Source organism: Peromyscus californicus, unplaced genomic scaffold, assembly GCF_007827085.1.
Source record: "Peromyscus californicus insignis strain IS unplaced genomic scaffold, ASM782708v3 Scaffold_21__1_contigs__length_65335640, whole genome shotgun sequence".
Classification (NCBI taxonomy): domain Eukaryota; kingdom Metazoa; phylum Chordata; class Mammalia; order Rodentia; family Cricetidae; genus Peromyscus; species Peromyscus californicus.
Genome location: NW_026294514.1, coordinates 13007019 through 13034192, shown reverse-complemented (window position 1 = coordinate 13034192; position 27174 = coordinate 13007019). Strand labels below are relative to the sequence as shown.

Genomic DNA, 27174 nt, shown 5'->3' with positions numbered 1-27174 from the left:
AGTCATCCTTTGTGCCACGGTTCCAGGACTAGTGTATGTGCCAAAAGATGCTGAACCTCTCGTGTAAAGCAGAACCGTTTGTGCGTGTTACACACACATACGATGTCCTTTCAATTGTCTCAAGATTACCCACCATCACTAATGCAGTACACACTGCATAAACAGTTACACAGCATCTAAAAGATGATGGCAAGAGAAAAATTGGCCCACGTTAAGCCCAGAGACAGTCGCCTGAATATGTGGGGTTGCCTGAATCTGATAGATTCTGCAGTCAGGGAACCCATGGGCATGGAAGGCCCGTTCTAGGGTTCCTACTATGCATATGGCTTTCACCCCATTATAACATTGAAACAACTCTTAAATGAAAACATTGCCCATCAGGGACAGTCTGTATTTGATTGGTCGGTCACCCTGGCCATTTGCAGCTCCACAGATGCCTGTGTTTATTACACACCTGTCTCTGACTGTGCTCAGTAGACTGATGGGCCAAATCCTTCCAAAGTTGATGTTCAGTTAAGGGGCTCATCTGCATGAGAGGAAACAAAACTTCCCAGCAGATTGCTGTGAGTTTAAAAAAAAAAACAAAAAACCATGAACGTGTGCAAGACACCTTTCACAGTTCCTGACACACAGTAGGCACCGAACAGTTGCTGTTGCTGGAGACATGAGCAGAGGCATGAGCAGAGACATGAGCAGAGACATGAACACAGAACTTGCTTACAGTATCCTTCCCACTCAGGCACTGCTTCTCCAAGCTCATGGTCTGCAGGAACCCGGGTTGCTCCAAATAGCTCAATATGTAACAGAGACAGAGCGTCTGTTTGGCACACCAAAGGCACATACTGTCTTAATGATACTGTTTGCTCAGAGCTGTTCACACCCAAAGGGAAGAAAGAAGCTGTGCTGTCGGCCTTGCCTGACTTGACCTGGACTTCTCTGCCTCGGTGCTGTGGGAACTCTGCGCTGCTGACATCTTTGGTTTGGGCTTGGGCTTGGGCTTGGGCAGGAGGATAAGCCTTTGCTGGTCCGAATAAGACATTTTTCCACAGGGATGTATATTACACCCTTTTGTACTTTCCTTTAGTTCACATCACAGCACAAACGGCGAAAATAAACAGTGTCCATACTTTGCAGATGGCTCTGTAAACTCAAATACAAGCCGATTTAGGAGTTTCGTCTCCAGGAGAAACCTCTTCGTACCTTGGAGACAGTGACATGAAAAGCTTGGGTTTCCCTGGAGGCTGCCTTGCCCCTCAAAAGTAGGGATGGGGAATAGAGGTAGGGAGGAGGGAGAGGAGAAGGAAGGAGGAGAGAGGTAGGAGGGGAGAGGAAAGAAGAGAGTGAGGGAGAGAGAAGGAGGGAGAGGGAGAAGGGGAGAGAGACAGGGAGAGAGTAGGAGAGAGAGGGACTGAAAGAGAGAATCTAATCAAAAGGATTCAGTGGGTCGCAGGCTGCCAGGCTCTCCTTCCTAACTCACTGTAAGAGAAAATGAAAAAGCGGAGAAGGAAAAGATAGAAAGGAAGGGGAGAAGAGGGGAGGCAGGAGAGGGGAGGCTCTCCCTCAGTGATCCGCAGCGAGGCAAGTCCTTCCACTGGGTGACTGCTCATTAGCTTAGCGAATCTGACAGCGTAATTATCACAGCCGCTTTGCGCTTAGAATAAATAAATACGCAAGTGGGTGCTTAAAAGTTTTTTTTGAGAAGGAGATTCAGTCATCTAGACCGTCGGTGCGACAAGTTTACTGAAAACTTTTAGATTCTTCCGTATTTAGATCATTTTCGGAGGAGATAATGAGATAGTTGTCGCTCAGTGTAATTGAGTTCCTCAGCTCCCCGGCAGCTAGCTGTCACCCTTTCAAACTCGGCTTTGACTTTCTTCCTCACAAACCGGATCCCAGCGTCTCTGTTTACTCTCCCTGCACTGATAACCTGGGGAAGGCCGGTGCACTGGCGTGCAGAGAGTGACTTAATGGGATTGGGGGGCTGAATAACCTTCGCAGGAAACGAGATAATCAAATCTCCCTTGTCTGTGCCGGCTAAAGGAGACAGGCCGAGTTACAAAGAGCTTGGAAATTAAACCAGCCTTGCAAAATGTCTAGCTCTTTCCCTCATCACGTGGACGTTGGGCTCTTCTTACACATCATCAGTCCGTCCGCTCAAACGGCTTACTGTGTGCGGTTCTTCAGAGAGCACACTTCTGCACAAGGAGGCCGGAATCCTGGCTCGTGTCTCTGGATGGCAGCTTCCTATCTTCAAAGCCCAAAGGTTCACAGCATACCTTAAACTGGAGTTGCCACCTAACAGGGAGTGCACCGATGACTCGGACTCAGGGCACGGTGCACACGCATCTCCCATTAATGCGGATAATCTTTCCTTTGAAAGTTAATTAGTGCCTATTTGTCTTTCCCTCTCCATCTTGCCTCCCGAGACTCTCCTAGAACCACACTTACTGTGTCCAGTGAGCCGAAGGTTTCATGAACATTCAGTTCATTCTGGGATAAAAGAAACTAGTGCTAACCCACTATGCAGATGGAAAAATCAAGGCCTAGGAAGGCCAGTGGTGCATCTGGTTTGGGGGAAAAGAAAAGAAAAAAAGAAAGAAAGAACAAGAAAATATAAGCCTTTAATTCTCAGTTCTGAGCTCAGAACCCATGTACCATTTTGGTCTAACCCATTCTTAAAACAAAAAATATGATATCACCAACATAAAGAAAATCCTGAAAAGGAGGGGAAATGATCTAGAACATTTTAGTTCTCTATATTAGCTTTCAGTTTTGTTCATGTGTGAATACCTTTCCTAAGTAGATTATAATGTGCTGTTCTGTAGTCTTGTTTTTGGTTTTTGAGTTAGTGTCTCACTGTGTATTTTTGGATGGCCTGAAATTTGCTATGTAGGCCAGGCTGGCTTCGAACTCACAGAGAACCACCTGTCTCTGTCTCCCGAGTGCCAGGGTCAAAGGCATTTGCCACCACGCCAGCTGGCTTTTCTCTTTTTCCTCTTCCTCCTTCTCTCCCTTTCTCCCTTCCATTTTGAAAGACAGCACTGCTACGTGACCCAGGTTGCCCCCAAATGCTGCAACTGAGGTCACATACCCTCAGGCTCACCTTTCTGGCTTTATGGATCTTACATCCTGAGAGAAGTACTTCCATCACACTGCACACTCCTGTGAGCAGTTTTAAGTGGTTCACAGCTCTGTGCGACCAGTCAACACATTACTGTTTATCTAATGGTTCTCCAGTGCTCAGTATTTAAATTGTTTAGTTTTACTTTGTAACTTTTTTTTTTTTTAAGTTTTTCGAGACAGGGTTTCTCTGTGAAGCCCTGGCTGTCCTGGAACTCACTCTGTAGACCAGGCTGGCCGCGAACTCAGAGATCCGCCTGCCTCTGCCTCCCAAGTGCCGGGATCAAAGGCATGCGCCACCACCGCCCGGCTTGTTGTTATTTTTTAAGCTGTTCAATTGTTTAGCCAAATAATTTCAGGGATAAAAGTATCTTGATTAAGAGCAGTTTCGTGTAGCTCCTGCTGCACGAGGTTGGTCAAATCTGCTGTTGATGGAAGCCACAGTCACCCGATCTATACTCCAGTGTGTAGGGAATCATCTGATTGTCACACCACTTTCTCTGGGAGTCACTGGGCTAAAGGAAAACAAAAACCCTAACTTGACAGTTGTTTGGTTTTGTCTAACACCCCCCATCCAAAAGCTATCCTCCACGTCATGGTGGGCTGTTTTTGTTTCCTCTGGAGTAAATTGCTATTTTATACCTTTCCCCCATTTTCATCTGATTCTTGTTTTTCTTGCAAAACAGAATGAAACAAAAACAGTAACCCCGGCTGGGAGGTGGTGGCATACACACACCTTTAATCCCAGCACTTGGGAGGCAGAGGCAGGTGGATCTCTGTGAGTTCGAGGCCAGCCTGGTCTATAGAGTGAGTTCTAGGACAGACAGGATTGTTACACAGAGAAACCCTGTCCTGAAAAAAATAACAAAAACAAACAAACAACCAATACCCCCCATTGAGTAAGAAATCTTGAGCCCCAAGGGTGTCTGTGGATGTTATCATAAACAGAAAGACTGAGTAATACAGCAGACACTCGGACCTCACTGCACAGGGAGGGTGGTACTGGAGTGTGACTTTCCACAACATCTGACTTGAGGTATGAAATGTCGGGGGGTCATCCCACCCCCACTTTTCCCCAGGGCACTCTTGAGCAGGAGCAGCAGGAAATATTAGATAGAAAACAGAGGAGAGCCTCGGGAGGGCCTGGATCCTAATCTACTGGGCCCCGACTGTCCCTGCCAAAGGGCTTTTATAGGAATGCCAAGAGGGGGAGCATGAGACCTCCCTGCAACACAGCCGAGTGCAGACCATCCCAGACACCTGGTACTCAGGCCCGTGGTCCAATCATCCTTTTATGCAGACCTGCTGGGTAAAGCCACTAGGAAACCTAGGTGGGCTCCAACAATAAAACATGCAACTTGGGGATGGTGGAACCTTTCCCAGAAAGGCTTTACAGTAACAGAGCAGCAACAAGTGTAGGCACTGGGAATGGACCTTGCCTCGTAGACCGTATTGCTATTATATCCTTGTGAGGTCTGGGTGTGAAATGAATTTGGGGGAGAAGAGTGGGCTGGGAGTCTCCTGTGAAGTCACTCACAGCTGGGAGACTTCACTCTCCGTCCCAATCCCCATTGCCTTTTTGTTTGAGTCAGTATTCCTAGGTAGGCCAGACGAGTCTCACACTTGCAATCCTCCTGCCTCAGCCTCTTGAGTGCCGAGATCACTGGTATGCACCACCATACCCTGGCGGTCCCAATTTTCTAATCTGTACTATGAGAGTAATAATCGCAGCCTGGGTTGAGCGAGATCTACTTGAAGCACCTGGGTGCCGATAAAGGCGACTCTGATTTTCCCCCGGCCTCCATGATAGTTCTCTATGATGAAGGTGCAGGATAAGCAGCCTTGAGGGTCCTCTCCCTGCCTACGGTCTTACTCCTTCCTGAATGACTTGTCTTTACTTAGAGACTCTTTGAGCCTGTGATGGCAGCAAATTTAACCAACTTAAAGGTTTGGTGGGATTGGGAGATTGGGGGATTGATGTACCTTCAAGTCTATGCAACACTGTAAAGCCCATCTCCACCTGTGATGGGAATGTGGTGAGGACAACTTTAAAGGGAGAAAGTGACTAAATGTGTCACACTAGAAACTTCCTTACTTGCTTATTTTTTTTTTAAAATTTTCATTACATTTATTTATTTTGTAGCTGTGTTCCTGAGGGGTGTGTGAGGGTGGGTGTGCTCATACCACAGAACTTGTGTGGAGGTCACAGGACAACTGGAAGGAGTTAGTTTTCTTCTTCTACCACGTGGGTCAGTCTCAGGGATTGACCTTAGGTCGTCAGGCTTGGATGGAAGCACCCGTACCCACCGGACCACCTCATTGGCCCTTAATGGGGTTATTGGTTGATTGTTTTAAAAACACTGCTCAATAAGCAATGTGAAAAGTGGAGAGGGGGCTGGGAGGATGGTCAGTCTAGAGCGGACTGGCTGTGTGAGCATGAGGACTCAAGCTGGATCCCCAGAACCCACATAAAAGTCAGGCATGGTGGTAAAGGCCTGTAATCCCAGTCCTGGGGAGGCGGAGGCAAGGGGATGCTCGAGGTTTGCAGGCCAGCTTTATCTGTGAAGCCCGAGTCCCAGTGAAAGGCCCTGTCTCAAAAAATAAGATGAACAGAGCTATCACGAGGAACAACACACACACACACACACACACACACACACACACACACACACACACGGATAAATAAATAAATGGTAGGGAGAACGGTCTATGTTACACTGTTTTAGGTCCTGCTGTGGTGGCACACACCAGCCTGGCTTACATAGTAAATTTCAGGCCAGCCAAAGCTACAAAGCAAGACTCTATCTCAGGATAAATAAATAAATAAACAAATAAATAAATAAGTAAAATCCTAAAGAAATGGGGGACGGGTGGAGAAGTAAGCCTGACTTAGAACCTCTCTTCCCTCTTCTCCACATCTCCAAACTTTGAAACCTGGCCTCTAACATACTCTAGCTAAACTCTAAGTACACTGGAAAACAGCAAACGGGCTGGAGAAGGGCACAGTGGTGGTGAGAACTTACTGCTCCTCCGGAGGACTCCCTGTAACTCCAGTCCCAGAGGAGCCAATGCCCTCTCCTGGCCTGTGTGGACCCCAGGCACACACACAGATACATACAGACGTGCTGGCAAAACACTCCTACCCATGAAATAAATATTTTTTTTTTAAAAAAAGCAATAAACAGAAGCAGCTTGAAGTCATGCAGAAGCCCACGTGGAGCTTCCTTAGTGAATGCTTAAAATGTTTAAATTGTTGCAAGAATGTATACAATGAAGAGAGGAAAAGCCGTGATGTATCGGCGGCGTCAAGATCCTGCAGTGTTCTCAAAGAAGGCAGCTCCAGAAGGGCGCTGAAGAAGATTGAGGGACACCGCTTAGGAAACTTATAAACTGTGTGTAGTAGACCTGCCTATAATGTGGAGGATCAGAAGTTCAAGGTCATTCTTATATAGTAAATTCAAGGCTAGCCTGGGATACATATGACTGTGCCCCTCCCACCCCAAAAATTATACCACATTTCTGTCCTTTGATTCCCTCGAGGTCCTAGTCACCCAGAGTCATCATCATCATTTTTTAAGGGTGTGTGTGTGTGTGTGTGTGTGTGTGTGTGTGTGTGTATGTGTGTGTGTTTCACACACCCACGTGTACGCAGAAGCCAGTGAGGGATGCTGGGTGTTCTGATCAATTACTCTCCATCTTAGTTTTAAGACAGGGTTCTCTCATTGAACCTGAAGCTTTTGGGTAGGCTGGCCGGCCAGCAATCTCCTGTGACCCACTTGCCTCCTCCACCATGGGGAGGTAACAGTCTATGCTCCACTTCTACATGAGTGCTGGGGATTTTTTATTTTTCATTTTTTTTCTGAGACAGGGTTCCTCTGTGTAGCCTGTCTGTAGACCAGGCTGGCCCTGAACTCACTGAGATCCACCTGCCTCTGCCTCCCGAGTGCTGGGATGAAAGGCGTGCGCCACCACCACCCGGCCTCAGGAAATCTTTGATGAGTGAACTGGACCATAATTTGCCCACTATGTTAGAAACCTGACTCTATGCTGGGTCCAGAGCCTTAGAGACAAACACTGGAAGAATTTCAGAATACAACCATAAGACCCAAAGACTAAAAAAGTGGGAGAAACAAAATTTATATTTGATATGTATGTGGTGGGGGTAGTTAAAGAAAAATTGAACCTAAGGCTCAGGCTCTGTGGTAGAGCACTTGCCTAGCATGTGTGGGTCCTGGGTTCAATCCCCAGTACAGAGAGAGAGAGAGGAGGAAGAGGATGAGGATGAAGGAGCAGGAGCTCCACCTCAGATGGTAAAACACCTGCTGTGCAAGCGTAAGGACCTGAGTTTGAGCCTCAGCACCAATCCCTGTAAAAAAACATGGCGGCGGAGACGAGAGCCTGTAACAGCAGTGCTGGAGAGGACCCAGGTGGATCCCTGGAACTTGACTGCTAAGCAACCTAGCCTAACCCGTGAGTCTCAGATCCCACGGAGAGGACTTGTCTCCATCTCAAAAAGCAAGGTTGCCAGCTCCTGAGGAATGACACCCACGTCAACTTCCACACGGGCGTGCACACACACACACACACACACACACACACACACACACACACACACTCAAAACATAATTATTACAGAAACCTAGACTACAGAAGTGACTTTGAACAGTGATGTCACAGGATCATCAAATGTATAAAGACCGGACCTGAAAAGGAGACTTGGTTTTGTTTTGTTTTGAGAGAAGCAAAATATGGCTCCATTGTTAATGAGGGCAGTAAGAGGGTGTCCAGAGCTCTCCACGAAGAGGTGTGGGAGGGGCGGGAGAGAAGGCAGAGAGAGGTAAGTGCGTCTGGCAATTCCAACCTTGTGCAGCCCATAGTATTTTGCATCTGCCGACGTATTTGTGAAACATGGCAAGCTTTTAAACTTCTGGATTTTTTTTTTTCCTAAGATGCCAAGATCTATTTTAAAGGAGAAAGAGGGATTTAGTCCAGGAAGGAATGGTAGAGACTGACTGAAACCTAGATTAGGGTAGAAAAATGAGAGAGAGAGAGAGAGAGAGAGAGAGAGAGAGAGAGAGAGAGAGAGAGAGAACCTTTGATGTCTTGATGATCAAGAGCCGTGGCTTAAGGGACAGACTCTTAAATCATGTGGCATTTACTGGCCCAGATTAAAAAAAAAAAACACTCTTGTGGATCAGTACGTGTATTCAGAATGGCAAGCTTCCAAAATCAGTCTTAACTTTCTAACGGTAACGTTTGGAAGACTTCCTGTAAGAACGGAGGGGGGCGTTTCTAGAAGGGGCAGCTTAATGGTTTTCTGCTCCCCCACCCCCAAATCCCTAACTGGTGTTCCTTTCCCAGAGCCCAAGTTCATGCCGAGGGCAAAGGGAATTAAGCAAGGAGGCTGGACCTGCAGCTAAGATTAGAGAGTTGCCAAGGGCCTAAAATTAGGCCCTCTCTGTCCCAGCTGACGGCCTGCACTGCTGACTTGGCCATGGGGACCACAAGCGTGGCCGTGTGCTGGTGCCGGAGTGGGGAGAGGTCCTCCCCGGCCATCTGCAAAAGCAGTTAGCTTGCTGATGGGTGTGTTTTGAGAGAGACTACCAATAATTTCTCCTTCAACAAATGTTTCTTCAGGTGTTCAAGAGTCAAGGAGGGAACACGTCAGAGCTTGGCAGACATTCCCACAGGCTCGCCCCTCTCACAGCGATGCTTTCCCGCTTAGCAGAGCTCTCCACCTGGGAACTAATCCTGGAATTCCTGGGTTTGCATGACAAATCACCTTTGATCAGTTTCCTCTGGCTCTAAACTTACTGCCACAACCCAGGGAAAGTGTGATTGGAGACTCGGCTTGATGGAAATCGGCATAGATTGATGGGACCCTTTCTTTGATTTTTGTGGGGGGATTCACAGCAGCCTTCTGTGGGGATTTGGGCTGTCCTCTGGTCTCCATATATTTTCCACTTACAGGTTTCATGCTTAATTGTCTTCTTCAGAGGCCAGACAATGAGAGCTGGCATCTTCCAGATCAAAGGGGAAACAGAATATATTTTAAAGTGACAATTCTGTTATCCTGCGACTAGAATGCAACCAGAATAAACTGATGTAAATATAAGCCCCTAAACGACTCCATGCTGCAATACTTCCAGAGAGCAAAAATCTCTCTAATTACAACAAAGCAATTCTCCTCACACACCACTCAGAAGAACACATCTTATTTTGGCACGGTCCTCATGCCTGCGGCGGTCCACCTCGGCCACGGAGGTTTTTCTGTCCCTGCGGGTTGGGAGCTGGGCTTCTCCACCGGGCGCTCTCTGTCTGCAGAGCTAGCTGGCTGTTAACAATGGCTCTTTGCCAGGGGCGACGAAAAAGCAGGCTGAGGAGGTGCCCTGTCCAGGGAACGCAGCCCTTAGTGGAGGCTGCGCCCTTGGTCAGGGCCACTGTCGTGGAGGTACACAGACAGCTCCGGGGCTTCTTCCCAATCTCCCAATAGCTTTGCTCTTCCCACCGACTCGCCTCACATCCTAATGTCCATCTGTCTGTGTGTATTTCTGCACCTGCCCCACGCACGCGTGCACGCATGCATGCATGCATGCACGCACATACACACACACGCATAGTCGCACCCCTCTTCCCTGTCTCTTGGCGCTGGCCCTTTCATCTTCTCCCTCAGGGATTCGAGATGTCGCTGCAGGAAGTGCTTGTCCGCCGAGGCAGCAGCCAGCAGAGCCCTGTGGCTTTGACAAACCTCATTTAATTGGGAGGAAGCCAGGAGAATTTGAAAGAACTGAAACATCCACGAAACTCCTTTTATCAGGCATAATTTAAACTCTGCATGGAAAAACCCCTATATGTATAAAGAAAAGTCAACTTCCCTCCTGCTGTGGGTTCTCCTCATCTCCCCCCAGCACAGGCAGGCTCCTGCAAGATTCCATCTTTTCATTTTTCTCAAAGTGTCAAAGTAGATTTGGGCTCTGCAGCAGGGTGAACAGAGAAGGAATACAGATTGTTCTCTCTCTCACCCATGCGCGTGCATACACACACACACACACACACACACACACACACACACACACACACACACGTTTAGATAGTGTATGCACCAGAGTCTGTTCATTGATAGCTTTGCTTCAGATTTCTAGAGAGAATCAAAACCCGAGTTCCTAGGGACACACCAGTTTGGATAGTGACTGCTGCTCCTTAATTAAAAAGCCGGCGCCCAGAAAAACCCAGAAGAATCCAGCCAGTACTCAGTGTCCAGAATAATAGACTCTGCTATTAGGAAGCTAACAGGGTAGATTTCTTTAAGGAGAGAGATGGGAGTGAGGGGGTGTGCAGCCGAACGTGCACATGTATGGGATGTGGTAGAGTCGGGCACCCTGAGAGGGAAGGATCGTAGGCACAGATTGGAAAGAGGGGGGCATTACAGGACAGGAAGGGTGGACCCACATGAGGCGTAGGTGCCAGGAAAGGGGTGGGTGCTGTAGGTCTGCTGCGATGTCCTTCATTTAACCTACTAGCCCGACCCCATCTCTTGCCTCCTTGCAAAACCCTCTCCAGATTCACCTCCAGTCTCCTCTGTCTCTCTTGAATTAATCCTTTCTCCAGAGCTTCCTTCAGCCATGCAGCCTCTGAACATCTGCGGCTGATTAGAGCAGATTTTAGCTGTTCCGATATGATTGGTGCTAATATGTGTAGAGGGTGCCCCATTTCCTCTTCATCACCTTCTTCTCCTCCCACTCCAGGAGATCCTCCGGGCCAACGACGCGTCTCTTGTTTTCCTCAACTCTTTATAGCAATTCGTGTGTTCTTGACACTTAATGGCGGCTTAATAAATTCTCATGGCTGCCTCTTCTTACAGGGTTAAGTAAGATATTAACCTCAGATGCGTGATGACTGTTATTTTTAGAGATCTTGAAGTGACTCACTTTAATAATAAAATTCCTCAATGATCCCAAACTAAGAGATGTGTGCTGTTTCACAACTATGTCTGAGACCCAGGGAAGCTGTGTTTACAAAGCCTGGCAATGGGGCCAGGTTGTGCCTATGCCTCTCGGCCATCAGCTCTGCACCCCTGTGCACCCCAGCTCTGTACCCCTGCGCACCCTGTCCCTACTCTCACCCCACTTCTTCCCCAGGCCCCTCTTCCCAGGCTGACCCCAGGCCTTCCTGCTTAGCTTTCTTTGCTTTGGCTTAGAACTTCAAACGACGATTTTCCACTGAAAATTGTGGATATTTTCAAAGAAACCTCACCTAAGGATATTCTCCCCAGCCCGCCCTCAACAGCCCAGGCCTTGACCGCACCACCCACATCCTCCTCCTTAGCCCTTCCTGGTCACATTCTGAGAAACCCAAGGAGAACTCCTGCCACGTGACCCCTCAGCAGATTTCAGATTTGGAGGATGACTTCAGGCGCAGGCGGCTGAGGCTGGTGTCAGGGTAACCCGTGTTTGCAGTGGGTGCCTAGCCTGGGAGGGAGCTCCCCCCCTACCCCCAACCTCCCAGCTTCCTGCCACCGCATCGTGTTACCAATCAAGAAGGGCCCATCTCTCCTTCCTGACATATCCATGTCACCTCTCGTCTTACTCTCTGGAAGGGAGAAGCAGCTTGTTAGAAACTTTGGTTTTGCCTTCTCCTGGCAGACGCTCGTGAAAGCAAACACCTCAGAGGCAACTTTCATCTCCGCCAATTTCTAAGCGTATGCTGGCGGGGGGGGGGGGGGGGGGGGGGGGAAGGTTTGCATCATGACAAGGAGGTCCTTGTCACCTTTCCCCACCCGTGCTTCGGGGTTTTAGAGAACCTTACTCAAAGCTCAGTAGAGACTGGGTCCTCTTGCTTCTTTCTGGAAAGCAAAGTAACCTCTGACTTCATTTCTGGTTGTGATCACACGCGTGTACACACACACACACACACACACACACACACACACATACACACTTACCATCAGGAAGCTGGTACAACTGGGATGGCAGGACACTGAAATAATCATGACCGAGTGCTTCCTGTGCTGAGACGCGGTCCCGAGGGAAGCCTTTGAGCATCTGGGAGGCCAAGTCTTCGGCTTCAGGAACTCTACCCAGCCTGGAAGGAAGAAATAGAGTTTCTGTAGAGGCTGCTATTCTGGAAAAGGGGGGTGGGGTGGGGTGGGCGGGCAGATAAAAAACTGAAGAAGAGGTGACGGAGGCTTAACATGTCCAAACAAGGCCCTTCCCGGGCCACCAAAGCAGATGGCAAGTGGACACAAATCACCCAACACCGAAACTCTTACGTGGCCTGTCACTGGGAGGAAAGGAGACAGTCACCCTTTACCTCCACCCTGTCACTGGGCACTATGTGCACACAAAGGACACAGATTTGTGATTATAGAGACAGAATTATATAATTAAGGCTTCTGTAGCCCCAACCAAGCAGAAAGGTCTAGTTGGCAGGATGTTCCAGGCTCTGGATACCAAAGACAGGAAGCACGGAGTCCTGGGGGGGAGATGGGAGGGGGTGAATCTGGAGAGTGGAGGTTGGGTGTTAATATCCTATTAACAGGGTTCCTGATGCTCAGCCCCAGGGTTATCAGCTAAGTCATGTCCTTGGTTCCTCTCGAGATGGATCTGGGCAGTGGCAATAATTAATCAAGTACCCAGGTTGCAGAAATGACTCATCCTGAAGATGAGCAGCTACATTTACTGAGCAGCTATTACATGTTAACAGATGGCTGGCTCCGGAAGTCACCAGGCAAAACTGACCCCTAGTAGAGTTCAAGCACTCACCAAGCTGTCACACAAATGCACAGGTATGTTTGTGAAGGAAAAGGCTCTCCTCTAGTCTGAAGGTTTGAATTCTTGGCATTAGAAGGTCTGGCCTTGGGGAGATAATTAGGTTATTGGGGAAGAGCCTGTATGATGGGCTCAGGACCTTCATCAAGTGAACTTTGGGGAAGTCTTTTGTTTCTTCTACTGTGTGAGGACGTGTCAGGAAGGCATCGTGTATGAAGCACAGGGCCCTCATCAGACATTAAATCTCCTGGTGCCCTCATCTCAGACTTCCCGGCCTCTGGAATCTTCTTGTTGATTATCAACGATCCAGAGTGTTTTGTCGTACCAGGTTGAATTATCCATCTAAAATACTGTCTATTCTAGCAGCCCTGATCCCTGACCTGGAACAGAAGGAGGATGTGGTCAGGACTGGAGCCTGACATTCTGCATTGAGTGGCATGGCCACAACTGAACCATTCAAACCAAACCCAGAGGGGCTTGCTTAACGTCAGAGCCACCCATCAGCATAAAGCAAGGAGGAGCATGTGTTCCTCTTGGACATGCGCGGTGCAAGGATGCGGGAGGTCCTGTCCTACACTTGTGATGTGTCCAATTTTCTCATGAGATTTGCATAAGAAACTTCCAGGGATCCGATTTCTGCAATATAAAGCTGTTTCTGCAAACAGGTCATTAGTCTCTTAACTCCAGGGTAACTGTTCCATAGACAAGATAAAGATGTTCGGAAATCCCAGGGTAGTGGCCTGCTTACTTGCTGTGGCCTGAAGGAGGACGGGTGGGTGGGTCGATTCTCCATGCTACATGCTCTGTCCAGGCATTGGGACTCCATAAAACAGTAGCTACTGACCCATCACTCAACACAGGTAATGTGGGGTTGTTCTCAGAGGAGTGAAATGACAGGTTTAATTGCTGAGCATACCCTGTATATACATCTACATATACATCTATACATATACATATACATCTATACATATACATATACATATATCATACCTTAGTATAAGAATCTCCTATCCCCCATTGTTGCTACTAACCCTCACAGTAGGGATGAGGCTGCCTACCATAAGTTCATCTGGGTACTGTGCTTTCCGATACAGCCATAGAAAGGGGAAGTGCAGGGCTAGAGCGGCCGCTCTCTAATGCTCTCACTCTAGGATGTGGTAGACACCCACGGCAGGAAACATCCATCAGTGGGAAGGAACAGTTATGAGGAAAGCTGTCCTCGAACTGCCTGCCAGTCTGAAACATGAGTCTATACTCACGAGGCCCACATCAGAGAGACTGCCCTTCACCCCACACCAAGGCCCCGTTCTAGACCCACGCACGATCCCGTTGCACCTCTGAAGGAGTTGTTCAGAAAGGCTGGGCATACCTCAGCTAGTCTAGGTTTACCACACTTGCCATCTGAGTCCGTCGTGACCCTGGGCAGCAGATGAACCCTGGTTCCTCCCCTCCCCTGCTGGCTGACCCTGGTCAGGTGACCAAGTTTCTCTAAGCCTCTGTTCCTTCCTGTTCGACACCAGAATGTCACATTAAGAATGAATGCAATGGGCTGGAGAGATGGCTCAGTGGTTAAGAGCACTGACTGTTCTTTCAGAGGTCCTGAGTTCAATTCCCAGCAACCACAGGGTGGCTCACAACCACCCATAATGAGATCTGGCACCCTCTTCTGGCCTGCAAGGACACATGCAGGCTGAACACTTTATACATAATAAATAAATAAATCTTAAAAAAAAAAAAAGAATGAATGTAACAATATGGAGCCCCCATAAGCACACAGTGGGCACACATCCTATGTAACATTAGTCATCTACAGAGCCACGGATTTTCTCATGTGCTAACACAGGCCAACTGTGGTGATATATTATGTACCCCAGTAAAGCTTACCAGAGGATCAGAGATTAGACATAGAGGTCTGGCAGTGGTGGCACACACCTTTAATCCTATCACTTGGGAGGCAGAGATCTGTCTGGATCTCTGTGAGTTCAAGGCCACACTGGAAACAGGGCCAGGCAGTGGTGGCACACACTTTTATTTTTTTATTTTTTTTTGGTTTTTTCGAGACAGGGTTTCTCTGTGTAGCTTTGCGCCTTTTTCCTGGAACTCACTTGGTAGCCCAGGATGGCCTCGAACTCACAGAGATCCGCCTGGCTCTGCCTCCCGAGTGCTGGGATTAAAGGCGTGCGCCACCACCGCCCGGCGTGGCACACACTTTTAATCCCAGTACTGGGAAGCCTTTAACCCCAGGAAGTGACGGCGGGGCGGAGAAAGGGATATAAGGCATGAGGAAACAGGAACTATGGCAGTTCAACTGAGATCCTTTCAGGTGAGGACTCAGAGGCTCTCAGTCTGAGGAAACAGGATCAGCTGAGGAGTTGGTGAGGTGAGGTTGCCTGTGGCTTGTTCTGTTTCTCTGATCTTTCAACTTTCACCCCAATATCTGGTATCAGGGTTTTTTTTTATTTAAAAAAAAAATCTAAGATTCGAACAACAGCCAATCCTGTCCAATAGAATTTTCCACAGTCATGAAAAGAGTCTATTTTTACTCAGTCCAATATGGTAGGCACTGTCCATATGTGGCTGTTGAGCCCTGGGAATATGGGTGGTGCAAATGAACAACTGAACTTTACAATTAACTTGAAACAGTTTTATTTGACACTACTTCTTGCTCCAGGGACCAAGCAGAGAAAAGAGGAGTCTGAGCAAAGGCCAGAGGCACAGGAATGGGCAGAGGCATTCGGTGATATGTGGTCAGGAGAGTCAGGTGACACAGACAAAGAGAGGGGGGCGAATTGGTGACATCAGGAAGCCAGTGGCAGAATTGTCACAGCCGCAACAGCAGCAGCATCGGGTACTAAGTTGCTTTGTGGTTTGGAGTTTTAATCGGGGAAGGGAGGGAAGCGGAGGAGCCGGAGGAGCAGCATGGAGATTCAAATATCTCAAGGCTAGGGTGAGGGGGCCCAACATGCCCACAAGAGGATGGTTGTGCTTTTTGTTGTTATTGTTTTAGCAAGGTTAAATTGATTTCAGTCTTAACGTTGAAACAACTAAAGACGGCCCTGCTCTGCTTAGAAAATGGAGCTAACCCAGCTCCTACTTAGGTACTCAAAAGCATGTCATTGATATCCTGGGGACTCCAAGGGGTGCTCAAGGTTAGACCGATGTTCCTGCCAGCTTTGACATAGTTTTTGAATGAATATTTTAAAATCATTGATACCAAAATCTAGAAAAAAGAAGTGTGTTGTTATTTGCCAATGCCACTCAATTAAATGTCTTGTAGTAAAGATAACTTGCATACACCTTTAATTCCAGCACTCAGGAGGCAGAGGCAGGTGGATCTCTGAGTTCAAGGCCAGCCTGGTCTACAGAGCGAGTTCCAGGACAGCCAGGGCTACACAGGGAAACAACAACGAAACAACAAACAAAAGAAAATTAAAATAAAATGTCATGATAAAGTGATAAATCTACAGTCTGTTGTGTTTGATTAGCAGTAATTGTGACTAAAGTTTGCACATCCCAAAGGATATAATAAACAACAGTTCCTGGAAACATGCCTCTGAAGTAATGGGGTGTGTGTGGAGTGTTCAAGTCATTCTGTGCTTTGAAAACAAGGACATCTTGGAGGCCTTGTCTCTCTTAATAAGAGATTCCCCTGGCAGTCCGTGACTCTGTGTTTATTCTTTGTACCCCGTTTTTCACTCTAAACTTTTTTTTTTTTAAATATGGAACGCTTCACGAATTCACTCTAAACTTTTAAAAGCGTGCAAATGGTACATACGGAACAATCGAGCCACATTTGGTTAGATTAAACCACTCTGCATATTCAAAGACCAACATTCCAGCGTCCAGTTGGGATCTTGGCTGGGAAAGTCTTCACTGCTCCCCACCTGTGGGAGTGTTTTCCTTTGACATCCGAGCTCCTTCACCCAGCCTCTGATGTCTCCCTCACTGCCCTTTCTGCCTCCTCACTGAAGCAAAAAGAACAGAGCCTCTGCTAATTACTCTCAGATCAAATAATGCTGGTTATTGTAATTGGTCATTGTCCGAAAACACTGAGTTCTTCTTCGCCCAGGAGCCGCCTGGCTCAGCATAGTTAGCTAGCTATTCCCGGAATGTCTCTATTATCTGTTTTACTTTGCAAAAGAAACTAGGGATTTGTTGAAAGCTGGTAATAAAAGTCTGCCCTGGCCTGAGCTGTGACCATGTTGAGAGGGCCTGGGAAAGCATGACCTCCATGAATCAGGTTCCCCCTTCCAATGGCCACTCGATGCTGTTATTTGGTTTCTGTCTGTCAGAGAATAATAAACCCACTAGGTTTTCTTGGAGGCCCAACACTACTGCTCTCAGGGCCTGGGGCATGGCTGAGGGGCACCAAACAATTTTAATGACCAAACTCACTGAAATGGTTCATAAAGAAAAACTAACACCCTCCCAGGGGGTCTGGCTCTCTCAGAGGCATCTTTCTGGGGCTCAGATGGAGGTGCTGGGGGCTGGCGCTCAGTACGCTGAGGTCTAGGGAAGCATCTCTGTTCTCATGTCTAAAGAAAAGAGGACTGGCCAATGTGGCGCTTACCTGCTCCAGACAATCTGCAGGCTTTGAGGCTTAGGCAGCGGGAACCACTCTGGAAAGCACACAGAGAAACATTAAAACCGAGAACAACCCTCCGATGGACTGCCAAAAACCTTATTAAAATTCCAAATGCTCTTCTTGGCTTGGAGTAAAAGAGGATTCTAGAATCAGGGAAGCTAACTACTGACTTTTTTTTTTTTTTTTTTTTTTAAGATTTATTTATTTATTGTGTATACAGTGTTCTGCCTGCATGTATGCCTACAGGCCAGAAGAGGGCACCAGATCTCATTACAGATGGTTGTGAGCCACCATGTGGTTGCTGGGAATTGAACTCAGGACCTCTGGAAGAGCAGTCAGTGCTCTTAACCTCTGAGCCATCTCTCCAGTCCTAACTACTGACTTTTAAGGCCTCCTCTTGGAATGTTTATGATTCACTGAAAGCTACTATTAGGCATGAATTTTGTGTCCTTCAGATTCCCGTGTTGAAGTCCTAATACAGAGTATCATAGGATAGGACCTTATATGGAAAGAGGGTCCATGTGACATTCTCATTAGGGTGAGGCCTAATATAATTATGGTATCCTCATAAAAAGGGAAAATTTGGACAAAGAGATACGTGTTAGGAAAGATAACACCAAGAACTGCGAGAGCAGCTATCTCCAATCCAAGGATCGACACCTGGAGAGACCCTGCCTGGGTCCTTGGAAAGACCCTACCCTGCGGATGCCACCCTTTCAGAACAAGGAACAAGGCGTTTCTGTTATTTGAGCTTCTCAGTTTGTGGTCTTTTGGTACGGCAGCTTTCACAAACCACTGTGGTTAGAACAGTCAGTTGAATTAACAACATATAACATACTGTGTGTAGAGTGTGTGCCAAGAGCTAGAGGATCAAGAAACCAAAAGAAACTCCCTGACCCTCCCAGAGCTTACAGTTCATCTCGGAGAATGAAAGAACACACACACACACACACACGCACGCACGCACGCACGCACGCACGCACGCATGCAGCTGGGCATGACACCTCACAGCTATAATCCCAACACTGGAGAGGCTGAAGCAGGAGGACCGCCATGAGTTTGAGGGCAGCCCGTGCGTGCTACAGAGTGAGACCATGTCTCAAACAAACAAACAAGTAAACAATCTGACAAAACCAAAATCCACTATCACCACTACCACCACCACAACAGAAAACCATGTACCAAGTGATGGGGTGAAGTCTCAAAACTCAAACGTGGGGACGGGGGAGATGGCTCAGCAGTTAAGAGTGACTACCACTCTTTCAAAGGACCCCAGCTGGGCTCCCAGGACTCCCAGCAGGTAGCTTTCAACATCCTGTAACTCTAGCTCAGCGGAGATCTGATGCCTTTGGCCTCTGCAGGCAGCTGTACTCACATGTGCACACCCACACATAGATACACACATACACATAGTTAAAAAATAAAAACAAATGTTAAAAACGAACAATTGTTTTTAAAGTAAGGGGGAGGGATATAATTTTACACACTGCTTGTGATACAATAGAAGCGGATCCTGGCTTAGGTGATTCATCCTCAGGCCGGCTCAGTGGGTGAAATGCTGGACCGTGTAAGCCTGGCAGCCTATGTTCCATCCAAGGACTCATGGCACAGCTGGGTGTGGTGTGCACATCTGTAATCCCAGCAATCCTACAGCAAGATGGAAGGCAGAGCCAGGAGAAATGGCCTAGAAGCTATCATCAGGTCAGCTAGCCTGGGGTACACAAGGCAGCAGAAACAGGGAGCCCCTGGTTCAGCAAGATGGAATGCCAAACCCACTCCCCAAGTTGCCCTCTGACCTTCACACACACACCATGGCACATGTGCAAACACACATACCCACACGTACCAAACATATGAAAATTTTCTAAGAGGGCATCACTGGAGAGATGGCTCAGCAGTTAAGAGTGAATGCTGCTTTTGTAGAAGAGCTGAGACCAGTGTCCAGCACCCATCCTGGGTGGCTCACAAGGGCTGGTAACTCCAGCTCCAAGGGATCCAATGCTCTTTTTGCCTCCTAAGACACCTAAACACATGTGGGATTCACACACACACACACACACATACACACACACACACATACACACACACACATACACACATACACACACACACATACACACATACACACACACACACACACACACACACACACACACACACACACACCCGCATATAAACAAAAATAATAAAAACAAATCTGTAGGGATGGCAGGATGGTGGGTCAGTGGTTAAGCAAGAACTCTTGCCCAGCACCCACATCAGACAGCTCACATGCCTGTGACTCCAGACCTAGTGGGTCCAGTGCCCTCTACAGGCCTCCACAGTCACCTGCACTCATGTGCATATCATTCCCCCCTCCCCAACACACACACATAATTAAAAAAAATAAAATCTTTTTAAAGCTTTAAAAATTCTAAAATGGATAGTAAAAAATAGAATGTTATTTGGAGCGTGCTATATTATTTATATTGGGATACACAAATTTCTTTTTGCTTTTGGTTACGACATTCATGTCAACCCGAACTAAAACCACAATGAAAGGGGAGCTTTTAATTTTAGAAATAATAATTCAATTTGGTTGAGTTAGCACCCAGCTCTCCTAGCACTTGGGAGGCAGAGGCAGGAAGGTCACCCCAAGTTCAAGGGCTAAATAGGGACACTCCCTTTCAACAAACAAATAAGAACTAGTAATTGACTTCTGGGTGTGGGGCACATGTCCATGGTTGCCGCACTTGGCAGGCAGGAGCAAGAAGATGGAGAGTTCTAGACCAGCCCAGACTACTTATGGGGCCCAGACAAATAAGCAAACTAATAAACAGCGATTGAAAGTCTAATGGACGGAAGGGCCACAAGAGAAGCTGGGGATGAAGTCAACTGATACTGCTCTTCAAAGTCCCCCTTCCTGCCCCCCAATTCCTTTGTTCTTTCTTGAGACAAGGAGCTTAGACTGGCCTCAAACTTCTGATCCAGACTAAAGAAAAGCATTTCAACTTTAATTGAAAATGGCATTTCTGGTCTTCCCTTTTCTTGGACCTAAAATATGATTGTTTTGGTTTTTAAAATCCCTTCTTCTAGGTTCTATATAAATGGAATAAACTAAGACTGAGTATCGAGGCTAAGAATTTAGTCATCCTTAGGGTGACAGCCACTTTGATAACCCTGACATGTGCCTGTTGATAGGTACACAGAAAGACCTAGAAGACTTCGTAAGTACCTGGGACTAGAGGGGCTCACTCTTCATGTTTATGTTCTCTCTCTCTCTCTCTCTCTCTCTCTCTCTCTCTCTCTCTCTCTCTCTCTCACACACACACACACACACACACACACACACACACACACATTGGTTTTTCGAGACAGGGTTTCTCTGTGTAGTCTTGGCTGTCCTGAAACTCACTCTGTAGTCCAGGCTGGTCTGGAACTCATAGAGATCTGCCTACCTCTCCCTCCCAAGTGTTGGGATTAAAGGCGTGCAGCACCATGCCTGGCTTTACTTTCTCAAAAAAAAAAAAAAATTAAATAGAAAGCATATACAGTTAGCCTTCCATATCTGAAGACTCCTAGTCACAAATTCCCCATGAATTCAACCAATGATGAATTGAAAGTGTACATAATTTTTAATTGCTGGGCCAGACATAATGACTCAAACATATAATCCTGAGAGAGGAGGCTGATATAATTCAGGGCCAGCCTGGGCTACATAGTGAGACTCTTGTCTCAAACAAACAAACAAACAAAAAAGTAAACTGCTAGGGCAATTGTGATGGACACGTTCACATTTTTTGATCATTAATTACAACAAGTATTCACGCAGCACCGTGTTAGACAATGGACTCATGCTCTGAGGATCCCAAGGGACGACACTATTAGTTTTAATTTCAAGAGTAAGTTCAATTACAAGTGTATTTACAGGGCTGAGTTGTAGAAGTAAAAGGAGTGATTAAAGAAAGCTCCTGAAACTGAGTTCCCAAGGTCAGGTGCAACCAGACGGGCCCACGCAGCTAGCAGGTGTAGCGGCCCTGGTGGGAACTAAGGGGTCACTTACGTATAAGGCTACTCCATTTACTAGCCTGTGCCTACATTCAAAATAACTAGTAGAGACAAGACTATCCGGACTCTCGACTCTTACTTAGTGTTTATTGACAAACTACTTCCTGCTCCCTGCTACCTATTCTCTCCAGCGAAAATAAATAAGAAAAGAAAAAGAAAACGGTTCCTTGCTCAGTCACATCCCAGTTTCCAGCCAACAGAAGAAGAATCCTTGAGACTTCCAGCAAGTTATTTCAACCAGGGTGTCTTAGCGACTTTTCTATTGCTGTGCTGAGCTGCTCTGACCAAGGCAACCTATAGAAGAGTTTATTTGGGGCTTACAGTGTCAGAGGGTCAGGATCCATGGCCGTCATGGTAGGTGGGGAACAGGGCTGCAGGGAGGCAGGCAGGGCGCTGGAGCAGGAGCTGAGAGTGCTCATCTTCAACGGCAGGCAGAAAGAGCTAACTGGGAATGTTATGTTAATGGCGGTGTGGACTTTTGAAGCCTCAACCCCATCCCCAGTCACACACCTCCTCCAACGAGCAACACCTAATCCTTCCCAAACACTTCCACTAACTGGGGACCCAGCATTCAAACACAGGCCGATGGGGGCCATTGTCACCTAAACCACCACCACCACCACCACCACCACCACCACCACCACCACCACCACGGAGTCCTCGGTTACCGTTCCTGCTGTGCGTACGCGTTGTGAGACTTTGTGAGACTATGCTCCTCCGTTCCTCCTCCGTTTCTTCCTTCTCTGGTGACCCTTGCTCCCCCTCCCCCTCCTCTCAGCAGCCTCTGGCTCGTGGTTCTCTTTGGAAACCTGTGACTATTTCCACCCACGGCGACTGTTGCTCAGTCTTAGACATCCACCTTGACTTGTTTTGTGTGCTCAGAGTAAGAAGTGTCGGTTTTTTTTTTTTGTTTTTTGCTTGTGTAGGTGTGGGTGTGTACACACACACACACACACACACATCATGGTGTGTGAGTAGAGATCGGAGAACAACTTTTGGGAGCCACATCTCTCCTTCCGACACCAGTCCAGAGATTGAACTTGGGTTGCCGGTCTTGCATAGCGAGTGGTTTTACCTGCTGAGCCCCAGAGGTTTCTTTCTTATTTTATCTTATGTGTGTGAGCGTTTGACTTGCACATACATACGTGTACCATGTGTGTGCATGCCTGGTGCTCACAGAGGCCAGAAAAGGACATTAGATCCCCTGAAACGGGAGTTACAGACAGTTGTGAGTTGCCGTGTGGACGCTGGGGGCTCTAACCCAGGTCCTCCGGAAGAGCAGTACATGCTCTTAAGCCCTGAGACCTCTCTCCAGCCCCAGGTGTATTTCTTGGCTGTGTGGCTTAGCAACATGAACACAAAATCCCAGCTCAAATCTCTCTGCCACTCAGGTGCTGAGGGACCCGGGGGTGAGGATTGCTCAGTTTGTTCCGGTGGAAGCAACAGAAAGTTTCCAGAATGTTTAATGGGAATCATTTCCTAGTTTCCGGAAAGATTAGATAAGGCCTCTGGCGTGGAATTTGGACTCAAAAAGCTATTTATTGGTTTCATTGCCTCTCTCGTCCTTCTTCCTTTTGCTCTTGAACCCAGTTTTGGGAGAGGGGGCCATGGTCCAGTAAGGTAGGGCAGCCTCACCTGCAGAGCTTTTAAAAAAAAAACGAGGCAGCCTGGCTCCACCCCCTAGAGAGTCTGATTTAACAGGCCTGGGAGGGGCCACACATTGGTTAGTTGTTGTGCAGTTATTATGTCGTTAATAGGCTCCAGATGTTTCTAGCGAGGTTAAGATTGGAGGACCGCTGATCTAACCAGGAAAGCAGGGTCTAGCACTTGCCAGCAACTGGACATGCTTCCCTGAACTTCACTTCCTCATCTGCCACAACTTAAGAGAGGCTGTCGGGAGAATTCCGTTAATCAGTGCATATAAAAAAAAAATTGCAGAACACATCAGACTCCTGCTTAGGAATTTTTTTTTTCAAAACAGCAAAGAGGGAATGTGACAAGGGCAAAAGAGATTCTCTCAGGGACTCCAAAATGGATGCCCTGGACCCCAGGAGGGCGACATTTTGAACTTGAGCTCTCTGATTCTGCATAGACGGCATCCTGACTCCTCCCACATCTATTCTGTAGCTACATCAGCAAAGCAGCCAGGGTCAGTTGGGGAGCCGCTGGGCAGCAAAGCCAAGTCCACTGCCTGTTGGTGACCTACCCTCCCACTTGGATGCAGACACCCACACGCTGGATGACCTTGACTCTCTGCCATTGATTTTTCCCATTAAGTTTCAAGCGATCAATGAGAGAAAGGTCCACAGACAAACAGGCATCTCACACAGCACCATTTCAAGAGGGTCTGTTTCTCTGGCTTCGGTGGCCTCTAAAAATAATGGGTCTAGAGGCAGCATGCTTCCCTTCTCCTTCCAAAGATGATACTAAATCATCAGGACGGCTTTTCCTCCATCTTCTTTCTCAGCCGCTCTCTTAAAGGGAGTGAGCTCTTATTTGAGTTCAGCTGGAACCCAAGGCAGTAAAAGCAAAGCCCGGTTTGCAGAAGTGGGCTGGAAAAGCAGAGTATTTAAATTTCCAGACGAAGTCGAATTTAAATGAGGGTGGAGCAGCTGCTACCCTGATAAAAGGTAGCACAGGCTTTTTTTGTTTGTTTGTTTTTTCATCAATGTTTAATAGAACTCATTTCACAACCGACTCAAGTATGGCAACCTTTAGTCACTAGAGATTTGTTGATGGATCAATTGATAAAACGCCGCCTGACTTTTTTTTTTTTTGAGCCTCAGCTCAGGGTAAAAACCTTTTCTGGTTATTAGAGTCTTGCCACGGTCGCCCTAAGGTTATCTTATAGTGCCGTCTACTGAACTACACCCCTGGAATTTCCTGAACACAATGCATTCTTGAGATATCACGTATTTATATAGTTGATAACGCTGCTAGCCTGATGTTGCTATCTCAAGCAGCAATGTTCAGAGAGCACTGCAGAACTCTGGAGCTCTTTCTTCTCCACCTGTACTGCACCCCCTCCCGGGTACCCCCTCCCCCACATCCTCATGGAGCGGGCATGGAAGCTTGCTTAGTCTTTGACCCCAGGATCTTTATCAGGCTTCAGGGATCTTTGGGAGGGGGCACCTTCGAGGCTCTAAAAGCCAGGGTGAGGCTCCCACTCCAGTTCATATGTCTGGCTTGTCATTCATGTGACCCTGCACCAAAACTTCTTGTGATCGGAGAGCTACCCCACGCTCTGAGGTCTGTTCCTAAGGTGAAGAGGGAGAAGCCAGGCCTGACTCTGGGGCTTAGAGACCCAGGAGGAAATCCAGGTAGTCGGGGCTCTCCCCATGCTTGGGGGCAGAACCCTGGCTGTTCTCTAGCCACTCCCACAAATGACATTTGAATTTGATGAACCTTCAGCATTTATCACGCTTGATGATGCAGTGTTGGACATTTGCCCCTCCCCTGTAGCCTCCCTCCAAATGCTCGGCACTGAGCACATAGCACACCTGGTATTCCCCAGCAAGCTTATGATCATGTGATTTCTGTGGCACTGTTATTAATAACTACCTTAGTCCTCTCTAGCCCCTCTGGTTCTTCCCTCTCAACTTTCAGAGTCCCTTCCCTGTCCTTGGCCGATTGCTTCTTGTCTGGTTAGGGTCAGCCACGGCCTTCTCTTCCTTCTCCACACCGCCCTCCCCAGGCTTCCATTACATCCTTACGCTCATGCCTTCCTAGTCTGTATTTCTGGACTGGGATCTTTTCATAGGCCGTCTTTCAAGTTGGGTTTTAGAAATCTGTTCCTCCCCGCTTTCTTTGCTTCTTCCCCTTCACAATTCAAATCTGATTAGTCACTTCCTGCCTTCCTTCTAAAAGGTTTTTTAGATGCGCCCTCCTCTCCGTACTCCTTGCCACTACTCTAGTGCTGACATCTAATTTGTCTTCTAGGATTTAGAGACAATCGCCTCTGGTTTTACCTACCACGAACTCAATTCTGCATTTTGTCTCCCAAGCAACTGTTTTTATAAGTTAATCCCTGCTATATCACCTTCCTGCTAAAAAAAAACCGTCCTATGCCCTCTGTTTGTTTATAGGTCAATATGCAAATTCTTAGTGATTGACAGGCACCTCCCAGTTGGCCCCATCCACCCTTCAGCCTCCTGTCCTGAAATGGTCCTCCATCGAACCAACATTCTAGATGTCATGTGTAACAGGCTAAGTCCATCTGCTCACGTTTCCCAGCATCTGGATCCTTTTTGTCTGGTACACACGTTCTTGCTCACCTGGGGAAAGTCACCCTCCTGTCACCTTCTCTCTAATTACTGTGGACACTACATTCATATCTCTTTCTTAGGAAGCCAGTCTCAGAGACCTCAAATTAAGGGTACCTTCCCCAGAATTCCTCAAGGTACCCAGCTACCCCTGCTGCTGTACATTTTCCATATTGTATAACTGGTTCTCGTCCCTAGTTCCTGGATGATATTTCTGGAAAGTAAGGATCCATGCCATGGTCCTTTATTTTTCAGACCTAATGCCTACCTTTAATAAGTACTTGCTGGATGAATGAAAAAAGTTGAGGTTTGGGTTAAAACATAGAAATAAATGCACTACCTCTTACTTGCAAAACCCATTTGTGTGTCTAATTTCTGTGTCTTTAGGAGATGGTGTCAGGCCATGAGGGTGGGAAAGGGACCTCTGGTTTGAGTCAGTTCTATGACACTTAGTACTTTTAAGACCCTTCCTAGAATTGGGAAGGAACAAGGCAGGACTTAACGTTGTGTGTATTTTTTTTTAATATTTGACATTTATCTTAATTAATAAATAAAAACTGTAATCTGGGTATGGTGGTACACGCCTGTAATCCTAGCACTTGAGAGGCTGAGGCAGGATTGTGAATTCGAGACCAATCTGGGCTGCAAAGTGAGTAGCAGTCTACCCAGGGCTACAGGGCAAGACCATGTTTTGAAAAACAAAACAAAATATTGTACACACGTACACACACACACATACAAACACACATATGCACATGGTTTTATATTAAAAATATTTTACCTGCTTTCACTTGCAATTTTCCTAACCTTCCTTTAAGATCATCTATCCCACTCCATAAAAACTAATAATTGCTACCAAATAAATAAAAGATGAGAAAACCGAAAATAAATGTGGAAACTAGAAGAAACTATTAATGAAGATCAAAGTGGACTGTGTATCTAAATGAATTTCACTGACTGGTGTGGGGGACGGGTTAATAAAGATGTTAACAGAAACTCCCCAGGAGCTTTCTGCAGCACCCCTGAAGTGATATCATAATGAGTCCAATCGCAGCTCATAGATCCCGTGAATGCCTGTGGCTTCATTAGCGTTAGCAAGGGAGTGCTGCTGGAATCCCAGGGATGGGCCTCCATTCAACAGTACATTCCAGAAGCCAAGCTCAGCTTCAGAAATCAAAGCTGGGTGGAAAGACATCATTATCAGGAAATGGGCCTGGAAGAGTATCATTAGCTGTCCCCTGTGCAGGGTATTGTTTAATTACCAAACAATATTTATGCTTGATAATGAATGCATGTGGAATACTGTCATAAGGACCACCTTGGGGTCCAATGAATCTGGATATTGGGAGTCAACTGCTTCCTGGCTAGGTGACCCTGGGACAGATACCTGCTT

General features: G+C 47.1%; 1 protein-coding gene across 3 annotated transcripts in view; it reads right to left on the bottom strand.

The window, feature by feature from the left end:
- The window catches only part of Cdk15 (cyclin dependent kinase 15), a 100259-nt gene that overhangs the window by 7902 nt on the left and 65183 nt on the right, over window positions 1–27174 (bottom strand). For all 3 annotated transcript variants that reach the window (XR_008220840.1, XM_052749547.1, XM_052749548.1), the window contains 2 exons: window positions 17458–17506; window positions 12062–12201 (listed from right to left, as the gene is read on the bottom strand). Coding sequence is in view for 2 of the 3 variants with exons in the window: in XM_052749547.1 (XP_052605507.1) it covers window positions 12062–12201; window positions 17458–17506 (189 nt within the window). In the remaining variant the exon portion in view is untranslated. The remainder of the gene's footprint in view (window positions 1–12061; window positions 12202–17457; window positions 17507–27174) is intronic.